The 11,156-nt window shown below is 51.9% G+C and overlaps 4 protein-coding genes across 4 annotated transcripts; 1 reads left to right on the forward strand and 3 right to left on the reverse strand.

The window, feature by feature from the left end:
* Positions 1 to 49: 49 nt before the first annotated feature.
* PMZ80_003183 (uncharacterized protein) lies at positions 50 to 2,878 on the reverse strand (the record flags this gene model as incomplete). Its single annotated transcript, XM_064871612.1, has 2 exons — positions 50 to 1,352; positions 2,196 to 2,878. The coding sequence occupies 2 exons, from the start codon at positions 2,876 to 2,878 to the stop codon at positions 50 to 52; spliced, it is 1,986 nt and encodes a 661-aa protein (XP_064731992.1).
* A 21-nt stretch (positions 2,879 to 2,899) lies between these two features.
* PMZ80_003184 (uncharacterized protein) lies at positions 2,900 to 5,809 on the reverse strand (the record flags this gene model as incomplete). Its single annotated transcript, XM_064871613.1, has 1 exon — positions 2,900 to 5,809. The coding sequence occupies one exon, from the start codon at positions 5,807 to 5,809 to the stop codon at positions 2,900 to 2,902; it is 2,910 nt and encodes a 969-aa protein (XP_064731993.1).
* A 1,193-nt stretch (positions 5,810 to 7,002) lies between these two features.
* Positions 7,003 to 8,371, forward strand: ERG27 (3-keto-steroid reductase; the record flags this gene model as incomplete). Its single annotated transcript, XM_064871614.1, has 2 exons — positions 7,003 to 7,046; positions 7,099 to 8,371. The coding sequence occupies 2 exons, from the start codon at positions 7,003 to 7,005 to the stop codon at positions 8,369 to 8,371; spliced, it is 1,317 nt and encodes a 438-aa protein (XP_064731994.1).
* Positions 8,372 to 9,214: 843 nt separating this feature from the next.
* Positions 9,215 to 10,428, reverse strand: PMZ80_003186 (uncharacterized protein; the record flags this gene model as incomplete). Its single annotated transcript, XM_064871615.1, has 3 exons — positions 9,215 to 9,667; positions 9,773 to 9,997; positions 10,045 to 10,428. 3 exons carry the CDS (start codon positions 10,426 to 10,428, stop codon positions 9,215 to 9,217), a joined length of 1,062 nt encoding a protein of 353 aa, XP_064731995.1.
* Positions 10,429 to 11,156: the final 728 nt, after the last annotated feature.

The following is an 11,156-nucleotide window of genomic DNA, read 5'->3' on the forward strand; positions in this document are numbered from 1 at the left end:
TCGACTGTGCAGCGTAAAATCTGAAGCCCTTGGAAGAGCCAACTCAACCTCAAATCCTCATTCGCTGCATTTGCTCCTCCAAATCCTGCGCGCGGGCCACGCCAGCAACAGTTTGATGACTTTGTCCTCCAATCTGCGCACCACACTGTGGACAGCGAGCTAGCTGCATAGGCATACCACATTCTCCAATAGTGAAGAGGTGGCCGTTAGTGCAGCGGTACCAATGCCCCGTGCCTCGGAACTCTCGACTCATAGCATCAAAGACTGCTTTCATCTCGTGTGGCAGCATCACGTCATGCAGTGTTGATTCTTTGATCATCTTCTCGACTTCGTTGACCTGACTGATGACGTGCCCACTAGAACCTGGGTTCTGTTGGCAGACACTTTGTGCTTGCTTAATCTTCGCAAGTCCTTCTTTCTTCAGGGTTTCGATTTGGTTGCGTAATGTCTCGATGACCTCTGATGAACCACCTTCAACAGACATCTTCTCTATGGTTTGCTTCAGAAATAGCTGTTCTGCTGCGCAATATCGGCCATAGTAGACGTAAGCTTCAACTTCGATCGCTGGCTGAGAGCCTTCACTTGCAGCCTGCGCAAGCTTCTCAGCTTCAGCCTTCTCAATGGTCAGGTCGATCGTGGAATCCAAGGACAGATTTGCTCGGCCGAGGAAGTCGCATAGAACTGCCAGATGACATCGCAGGAGCAGAGAAGAGGCTTTCATGGACTGTCCTGTCTGCATCACGCCGCTGTCAATTTCAAAGGCGCCGCTATCAACCCCGTGAACACGTCGCTTGTGTTGAACTAGTTCCCATACACGTCTGAATGGCTGCTCCTCAACGGCGACGTCCTTCGAATATTTCATGATCATCTGATAGACAGTAACGACCTCTTGATACCGAGAAGACTGCTGCGACGACTTCTGTAGGTACACAATCTGCTTGTCGCTTGTGCCTCTCAGGTTTAGAGTCACGGGTTTCAGATCTGTGACGTGTTTTCCTACCTGAGCCAGCGACTGTGACAGACGCTCCTGCAAGTCTTGAACCTGTTGTGCAAGAGGCACGTACCGAGCATTTGACCAATTGATGAACTTCTTCGTCGCTTCTGCAAGCAAGGCTCGTCGAACCATCCTCCCGTAGCGGTTGATGTTTCGCAGTGATCCACGGCAAGTTGGGCAAACCGGAACCCCTTGTGTCAGGTTAAGATCTTTGTCCTTCAATTGGACTGCTTTGCCGTCCTCTGATAATTCGTAGAAGTCGGCCATACCCATCATGCCATCCATAGTTTCCGTTGTCGCAATGTGGCCGCATTGAGGAATGGTGCAAGGGCTTTCATCAAGGTCGATGTCGCCATAACTGGTGAACTCTAGCATGTCAACAATCTGCTGTTTGATGTCGTCGTTCCCACAGGTTTGACAGTGTTTCGGAGTGGGGCAGATCTCACCACAGAGGGAGGGGCATTGATGGCCACAGACCAAATTCTTCTGACATCGTTCACCGCATGGAAGCCAGTCGCATGGAGCAGAGCATGGCATGGTACACTGGCTATGAGGACAAGCCGATGGGCAGTGTTCTTGAGCGCAGGGCGCACATGGTTGACTGCAGGTTCTGTCGCATTTGGAATGGATGCAAGCAATGTCGCAAGGACCACTGCAAGGTGAGCACGGCCGTCCTGCATGACAAGGCTGAGCACATGTGTGACTGCAAGCATTGAACTGACGCCCACATGGTTGAAGGCATTCTCCATGATTGGGTGGCCGTCCTTCCTTTCGACCGATTAGCGGTCGGCACAGGCAGCACGGTCGCTGACAATGATGACCGCACTCTATGATTGCATCACATCTTGCTTGACAGCGGTATGTCTCAGCAGTAACATCGACGTGGCAGGCAGTCTGAATGACATGACCGCAATCGGGGACCTGTTTCTGCACAATTTCCATGCATATGACCTGGTCCGTGTGTTGATATTGCCAGCAAGTTGGCTCGGGGAGCTTGTGACCGCATGGCAAAGACAGCTCTTGTCCTACCAGGACTACTCCGCATTTTCGAATGCATGGATCGCCACAAACTCGCGGGCAAGAGTGATCGCAGCCACTGATAGATCGAGGACAAGATTCGAGGCAGTGGACAACATCATGCAGCATGCTCGAGTGGCATTTGGTTCGGCAGGCATGCCCGCATGCAAGTCGCCGATCGCACATAAGTTCGCAGCCGCCTTCGGGAGATATGGTCACAAAGTCCTCTGCCTTAGACACTTCGAGAGGCGTATCTGGATGACGGGGGCATTGCAGCGCAAGACTCTCGCCGAGACAGTCCGCGTCACGTAGCATGTCGAGGACATCTGACCACATGCCAACTGAGCTTGCAGTCTCCGAGTTGCCAATGACATACATGCCATGCTGAGCTCTCGAGAGCAGGACGTTGATGCGGTTCGTGGTCTTGAGAAAGCCAACATGATGCTGGTCGTTGCTACGTACCAACGAGATGACCACCACCTTAGCTTCTTCGCCCTGAAAGTTGTCCACAGTAGCAATACGAAGCGCTTGACTGAGCGTGTCTTTCTGTGTCATGCTTCCCAATCGAGTACCTTGCTCCTCGTCGAGGTCATACCCTTGACGAGCAGCGTCGTCAAGATCTCGGTCACTTATGGACACTTGCATTATTTTGCTGAACGCGCTTCGGAGCTTGAAGAACTGTCCGAGATAGGGGGTCAACACAGCTATCTCTGCAGGTCGATAAGCACCTTGTCGTACTATGTGGCTGACAAGAGAGGTGACCATGTCCACTTCGAATCTGTTGAAGTGGGAGGTATCGCCTGCATGATCTGCATCCAACCCATCTTCAGGATCGTGATGATCGAACCAGAAGAGGCGCTGCTTCATACCAACAACAGCAGGGTAGGATCAGACGTTCGGGGCGTCTTTCAGAGCCGGGTAGAGAGTGTTGCGGATCAATTGCGAGATAGACGGGTGCATGCGACGTTGTGTCTCAAGGGTGCAATACGGGATTTTTGGCTGAGTCCCACTCGGATCGTGGACTAGACGTTCGAACAATGACACATCCAGAGAATATTTGGCGCCTCGAACACTTTCCCTACTGAGTTCATAGTTCTGCACCTGAGGTCGAAGCTGTTGGTGGTCTCCGATGAGAACAACATGTTCTAGGGATGGGAGCAGAGCTGTCAAGATATGAGCCTCCAGGACCTCGCCTGCCTCTTCGCACACAAGGACTTTGGCACGCAGATTTCTCAGAATAGGCAAATTTCGAGCCAGGCCAGAGGTAGTGAGTCCCACTACATCAGCTTCCTGAAGGCAGCGCAGGTCGATCTCTCCTCTGACCTTCCCAAACTCCTTTTGGCTTTCGTGGAACGAATCTGATGCCGTGAGCACATTCTCGATCGTGATCTCTCGTATCTCGGTTATCCAACTTTCATGTAATGCCCGTCTTTCTGCTCTGGTCATGGACTGAAGAGTCGCTGTTTGCAGCTCTTCGATGGATCTAGGACGGGTTCTGAGGGTATTTGCGGATCGCTCATTCAGCCACTTCAGGAGTGGATCGGACTTCTTGTTGCGTACTTGCTGCCAACCTTCTTCCAGCATCTCACCCTGAAATAGTTCGACATGATGGGCTGGATTGGTGAGTCGAAGATGTTCTTCAACATGCTTGGTGTGATGAGCTTTGTGTAGCTTGTCTAGCAAGGTTGAAGCCTGTTTGACGTCTTCGTCCAGGGCTTGGTGCAGTTGCCAATTTGCATGTTTCTCTGCCGAGGTTAGCTCCGCTTTACTCGCAATCGTGCGAAGGTTGACATCTTCAAGGACTTTGGACTTCGACCGAGAGCCAACTCTGACAATCTGCTCAACACCGTGCTCGTGCAAATGTTCAAGTAGCTGATCCAGTGCATGATTAGTGAAGCAGACGCACACGATCGGTCCCAGTTTCGCTTTTCTCTTTGCGGCGAGAAGGACCTTGATGAGCGCAATACCTGTGAAGCTCTTGCCCGTCCCGGGTGGACCTTGAATCAATGAAAGGGAGGTTCGCAGGCAATGGATTAAGGCTTTTGCCTGTGTTTCGTCGAGGGTAGAACGACTTGTAAGAGTGTGCGATGCAAAGTCTGCGCGTGGAAGGAACGAGAGCTGCTGCCCAGGGCTTGTCACTGAACTCAAATCGAACGAAAATCCGGGAGCGCGAGCGTAGGCTGGGATCGACAGACGTATCTCATCTTGACCGTTTGCGGTAATGACGTCGGTGAACGGGATATCATCTGTTCTGAGCATACTCTGTAAGCCGCTCAGCGTTGGCTCAAATGAAGGCAAGAGAACCCCTGGAAACTCAACGAGCTTAGTCAATGCCGACCAATTGGTGGAGGCTATTAAGGCAGCAAGACCAGCGGGCTTTATGAAGACAGGCTTGAGAGTAAAGTAGGCGCCATCCGCTTTGCTGTACAGATTTGAAGCATTGTGCTTCTGCAATCTCTCGGTCTGTGCGGGGTCCTCCGGGGGTTGACGATTATTTCTCATCTGTGTCTGAACAGGGCGACCTTGGTTAGACACCACGCAGAAGACATGTGACTCTCCCACATTCGTGACACAAACAAGAGTGTCTTTCTGCAATCTTTTCGAGCGCTCCCAGAAGTTTTTGCGTCTAGCAGCATCAGCTCGTACTGGTTGGTTGATGCGTACGAAAAGCTCGATACCGGATCCACGAAGGAAGACAACATCTACGAGTGTGAGCCCACCATAGATGTTCGTCCGTGGGCCACCTGTCGCTCGCGGTCCTCCGTTCCCTTGTTGTGTTTGAAGGCTTGTACGAATGGCATCACGGAGCTGTCCAACAGTATCTTCCCGGATGAGACGAAAGTGGCGGTCGATGAGGGCCTCGAAACTTGTCAGACCATCTCGCTCTTGACCTTGAATGGGTAAGTACTCTGGGTGCTGCGAGTTGATCTCATCGAAAGTTGGCAGAATTTGAATGTCGCGGACGTCTGAGTGATCGTTGTCGTGGCGTCCACCAGGAGCTGCCTGATGTTGTACAAACTTCGCCTTGCCCCTCTTTACGTTGACTGTCTGCTTGTCTGCTAAAGTGATGTTCTTTCCCATGTTGAGAAGTCGATTGAGTTTGTCTGCCAACTTACGAACACCATCCATATTAGCATCTTGCATGTCTTGACTCATCTCGATGGCTTTGTCGACAAAGACTTCAACGATAGGGACAAGTTGAGCGTTGATGTTTGCTGATCCATTGTGAAGGATGACTTGAGCTAAGGTGTGGAAGAGTGTCTTGAAACGATTTTCAAGAGTGTCCTTGGAATGGTTACCAATATCAATGGTCGTGGTCAAGAAGAGGAAAACATTGGCAGCCCGAATGCCATGAGGTCCGTGAATGACATTGTAGACGTCGACCAGAGGCTTTTCGAGCAGAGGACAACTCACGACACTGGGGTGAGTTATCATGCTGAATAAGGGTACTAGCTCTCCTTGGACGTATATGTCTTGAGCCGCTCTGCCAACCTTTTCGTGTTTTTCCAGCACTTCTGTGACTCTGACTAGACCGCCATAAGATGCAAGTCCCAAGACAGCGTCTTGCATAGTAGCATAGTCACTTTGCACCAAATCAAGGCCTGCCTGGAAGAATACTGCGTGGTCGATGGGTCTTGTGCGTGCTCCGGGACGTGGCAGATTCAGTCGCCATTCTCTGAGAGGATTTGGAGGATCAGGTGGACGGTTGTCATTGTCGCCGTGGGAGAATATGCACTTTGCGCCGTATTCGCAGTCACCTGTGGCTTGAAATTGCCTACAGGCACGTCGTCTAGACATCGTGCTTGGAAGGAGTATCTGTGATTGTAGTCAGGTAGCACAGAAAGCTGCTTTGCCGGTGCGAGATGTCCCTTTCGAAGCTGAATCGGAATGAAAGTCAGTGAGCGTAAGGTGCGTGCTGTTTGGAGCAGGTTAGGTGCAGACCGTGGACTGGTAGATGTTCTGGTTGTTTTTGTTTGCTTCTGAAAGTGAAGGTTCCACTTGCTTAATGTTGCAACAACGCCACCACAATCAGCATGGACACAATACCTCATGTGTTCTCAGCAGTGGCATTTGGATTTCGGATGGCTAGCGAATCTCACGTCGATAGTTCCTGAGCCTTCGTCGACATGAGAGTATACTTGAAACCCGCTTTAATAAGGATCTTAGCGAACCATTATAAGTTGAGGCTGGAAGCTTGACAAGGCGGTCAGGTCCCTCATGATCGCGACCATTGCCACAGCCCGATACGACCAGCTACTGCCAATGGATGATGCATATCAGCGCACACCTCGTGCGGCTTCCCGCAGCGACGGCCATGGCCTCGACCTTCACAATAAGGCCTGCTTTTTCCCATCCATGATATGGGTTTTGCTCACAGCTCTGCCAGCACAGCCATGCTGACACCACTGACACTGGACAGGCAGCAGGACGACCCATGGGACTCAAGCTGAATTACCAGGCACAACTTGGACTACCAAGCATAGCCGCCGCCAGCATGTCGCGGCCGGGCTGATACGGTGGCTTGAGACTGCCTTGACTATGTTATCATGATGGGCCGACGTTCATTGGCGCATATGCAGGACAAAAGGATTAGCATCGGTGGTCGAATAGTGAATGGGCGTTCAGCCGGATATGGAGCGGATGGCTGCAAGAACGCGCTGTGCCTGCTCGGCCAAAGCCAGATAGAGAACTGCCATCAGCCTTGGCTCAAAGCTGGATAAAATGCCTCAGTGGTTGAACCGAAGACGGGACGAATGGTAAGGCCACAGATGATACAATAGAGGGGTACAGCATAGATGAAGGGAAGCGAGCAGATACTCTACAAGAGCATGCTGTTGCGATGATGGCAGGAGCGATCGTGATTGGTTGCTCAGACATGACCTGACACGGAAGTCACCTTCAAGTCGTACATATACGCACAAGAAATATCAGCAGTACCATATCTCGAAATAAACATGTAGTCAACACCGCGTGAGCTGTCGAAGCTCAAGATGTCTTTTAATAAAACAAATATCCTCGTCACAGGTGCCAATGGGTGAGCATGACCGCCCGTCTTGACCATGTCCGTACTCATGTATTCCTCACAGTGGTCTTGGACTAGGAATCTGCCTCCGCCTCATCGACGACTTCCTCAAGTCTCGAAATGCAACAGACACCTTGAACATCATCTATACGACTCGAAGTACCCGCAAAGGGACCGATACCCTCAAAACCCTCCAAGCCCACCTACATCGCTACCACCCCTCTTCCCAGCACAATCGAGCTACCTTCCAAGCCGAGAACGTCGAACTCACCAAGCTCCTCTCCGTCCGTGACCTTGCCCGAAAGCTCAACTCGTCGGAGCTACCACAACTCGACGCAATAATCTGCAACGCAGGAATAGGAGGATGGGTCGGTCTAGACTGGTTCACAGCCATCCCGGCTATCCTACTAGATATACGCAACAACACAGTGTGGCCTACATTCAAGCTAGGGACTATTGGTGCGCTCACAAAGCCTCAATTGCCGGAGGGAAGTCTAGCAGATCCTGAACCACCGCTAGGCGAGGTGTTCTGCGCGAATCTGTTCGGACACTACATGCTTGTTCACTGGCTGATGCCATTGCTTCGGGCTTGTGATGACGGTACGCCGGGCAAGATCATCTGGGTTTCCTCTCTCGAGCCGCAGAGTCATCACTTCAACCGCGATGATTTGCAGGGGTTGAGGACTGATGCGCCCTATGAACATGGCAAGAGGCTGACGGATATTCTGGCGTTGACTTCTACCCGGTCTGCTACGGAGAAGGCGGTTGCATCATTTACATCTGTCGAGGGAACCAAGTCAGAGCAGGCGGCGAGGAGTGTGCCGCGACAACACGTCTATCACCCAGGCGTCGTAGTCACCTCCGTCATATCGCTTTACTGGATTCTGCAGCAGGCATATCTGCTCGGTATCTACCTTGCTCGCTGGGTCGGAAGTCCCTGGTCGAACGTGGAGCCGTACACTGCTGCCCACGGCGCGACGTGGCTTGCACTTGCGTCTGAAGAGGAGATACAGCAGGCAGAGGCTGACGCTCACCCAGCCGCGGCAGCCAAGGCGTGCAAAGTGAAATGGGGTACAACAGTCAACAGAGCTGGCAGATCAACCGTGAGGCCCACTGAGGTCGACAAGTGGGGTATAACCGGAAGTGGTGAATCATTCGCAAGTACTTGGTGGGGAGGTAGCTCTGGGCTGGGGAGGAAACCGGGCGCTATGGAGGCCAAGGCGGAAGATGTGGAAGAGTTTGTGGCGCTGGGCGCGGAGGTCTGGGAGGAGATGGAAGAACTACGGAGGGATTGGGAGAGAAGGATCGAGGAGAGCGAGGGGAATGGAGGCGCATGAGAGGCGGAGGCGGAAACAAGGATTTGGGTGGCTCGTCTGGTAAGCTGCGGTCAGAAGAGGATGTTAGATAGGTCTTCGGGAGCGCTAAGTGTCAAAGACAAAATAAATTGTCAAGTACCCGGCAAGCTGCGGAGAGCTCTTGAGTCCCATCCATCCGACTTGCAGTCTGCTCTCTTGTATTCAAATGCGATCGTCTGGCCGGAAATCGTTTGAGGCCGAAAAGAATAAAATTGACCAGAAGCCACTCAGTCTCGTAAAGCTGTGGGTGCTGCCAGGTTCAAAGTCAACCAGAGCTCGAGCAGTTCGTCACCATGTCCTTCCACCTCCGGAGCCTTAAGCAGTTAGCAATCAATGCCTCACAATGCCCTACACAAAGGCCAAACTGCGCTGCTTCTAGGTACGTTGTCATCTATAGAGTCTGATGCAGTTGCTTTCCCACGCCCCTGAAAGAATTTACCAACTTTATTCCCGGCTGAGTCTGACCCGGAGATCAACGTATGTAGAACTACTGAATCCGGGTTGAGCAGCTCAAACGGGTCATTCAGTAAGTAGTTCGATGCCAAGAAGCAAGAATTTGTCGCCGGAGGCATTGTTGGCATTACGAGTCTGCAAGAAGAGGTACAGCCAGCTTTTGAAGTGTTTTTGTGATTTTCTTGCTCGAAACAAACGAGACCGTAACCTATAGCGGATACAATATGTACAAGAGCTTTGCTTAACACCAAAGCCCAGTCCAGCAAGGCATGCCTTTTCCTCTGATCAAAGCATGAACCCTCCACTCGTGATGCGGCCAATGCGATCCTTCATGCTGTGCACGTGTAGACATTCATCTTTCAAGATAAATATCTACTCTTCGTCTTCCTCTTCATCCTCATCGCTATCCTCACCCTGAGCCATCGCCTTGTTCTCCGCATCATCCGCCTCCAACTGCGCCAGCTGGTTCTCTCTCAACGCTCTCAGTCTATCCGCTGGGCCAATTGGCTTGCTGACTAAATCTGCAATTTGTCCTCGTCCGATCAATGACGCAACAATGGAGACACCAACGATGAAGGTCAGCACGAATCGGTAGATGCCGTACCAGCTTGGTGCCCAGCCGCGTGTGGCTGCACGGGCGTCGGTGTAGTAGAGGAAGGTGAATGCGAGGAATTGGGTGATTAGACCGACTTCTGCGGAGAGGAGAAGAGTTGGCCATGCGACGGCGGCTGCTACGACACCGATGGCGTAGCGGGGGTAGCCTTGTTCACCACCGAAGCCGGCCCATTCGAGACCCCAATGGATTGCGCCGAGGAAAGAGATGATCTGAATGGCAGGTTAGTAGCGGCGAGAGAGTATAGATCATGGTATGAAGGAAGTATGGAGCTAGAGGTCGTTCCATCCAGATGCAGGGAGGGGCTAGGCACATACCGTTGCACCGTAGCCGAGTTGAAGAGGCTCAAGAATGTGCAGAAGCTGTTCAGAGGTTGCACCGTCCATGAGGAATCCAGTACCGTGGGTCGCTGCGTACTGAATGTCGAAGGAGAGAACAACGGTAGAAAGTGAAGTTGCGAGATATGGGAGGACACCTGCCAGACCCATGTACATGGCTCTCTGTGGCACATCCTTCAGAGAGAAGGTATCAACGATAGTGTTCTGCCCAAGTCAGCTTGCAGTCTTCATGGTGCTGTCCAAGGCCATACGAAATCACTTCTGATACCAGCCATCATGTCCACATCGTCTTCCGGCTGCTCTACACCCTTCTCTTCGAACGCCTTGTGCACCGACGACGTTGTTGACACCTCCTCGGGCTTGGCCATTATCTTCTGAGTCCGCAAGCTCTTTTCGTCCTCAGCATCCTGGCCATAGGGAGTGCTGCTTGCACCAGAACTAGAGGCATATCGAACGAGGGACTTGCGCAGAGGCTGCTGCACAGCCAAAGCCAGTATTGGGGTGGTCTTTACATGTCGTGTAGAGGATCGGAAAGCGGCTTGTTGTACGAATCTGATCAAGGGTGTTCTCGTAGATGTTGCTCGGAAGGATGTGAGCGAGCTGGGGATTGCTCGAGTAGCTGTTGTGCGGAACATCCTGACGACTCGGACACGAAGGAAATGCTGTGTAAGTCGTAGAGCTGGCCTTGGAGGTCTTGCCTGCTGTGTAGGCGTCACTACAGCACGACAAAAAGGAGTGGAGAGTCGAGATATGAGTACAATCTGCTGTTCAGCCGGTGGACTGATCTTTGCTGAAGTCACAGATTCGTCGTTAGCTGGAGCTCCGAATCGAGACTAGCGTTGCAGCCTTGTGAATATCAAAGCCGTGGGCATGGCAGCCGCGACTCAGGCTCCGAGTCGGCAAACCTCACTTTCGGAAACCCCACGACGTCACCGTGCAGACACCGAACAACGAGACCTCAGAAACCGACTGCCCCATCTCCATCTGCCAGGTTTGACGCGTTGCTCAAGAAGCACGTACTCTGTTATCTTCTCCTTCAGTAGGCGGGCACGAAAGTTAATATTGTTGTTGATTGACTTCATGCTGGTTGTTTTGTACCAGCTCGTTTCGTTGATCCTATAATACCCAATCGCGCTGTACGCCACTTCGAAACACTTTGATTCAGTTCCAGGCAGATTTTGACCATCGTTTCAATTTGCGCCACACTTTGAAAGTGGCTTGTATGTTTCCTATTCTCTTGAGGGGACCATCCAAACACAGTGATACCAGTATTCCTCAACTACACGGATACAACCAGTCACCACCCCTCGATGTCACTGCCTGGCTGTTGAAATAACCAATCATCCCTGACCTGGGTTACGGT

This window comes from Knufia obscura (assembly GCF_036327395.1).
Source record: "Knufia obscura strain CCFEE 5817 isolate CBS 148926 chromosome Unknown scaffold_3, whole genome shotgun sequence".
In the NCBI taxonomy this organism is placed as follows: Eukaryota; Fungi; Ascomycota; class Eurotiomycetes; order Chaetothyriales; family Trichomeriaceae; genus Knufia; species Knufia obscura.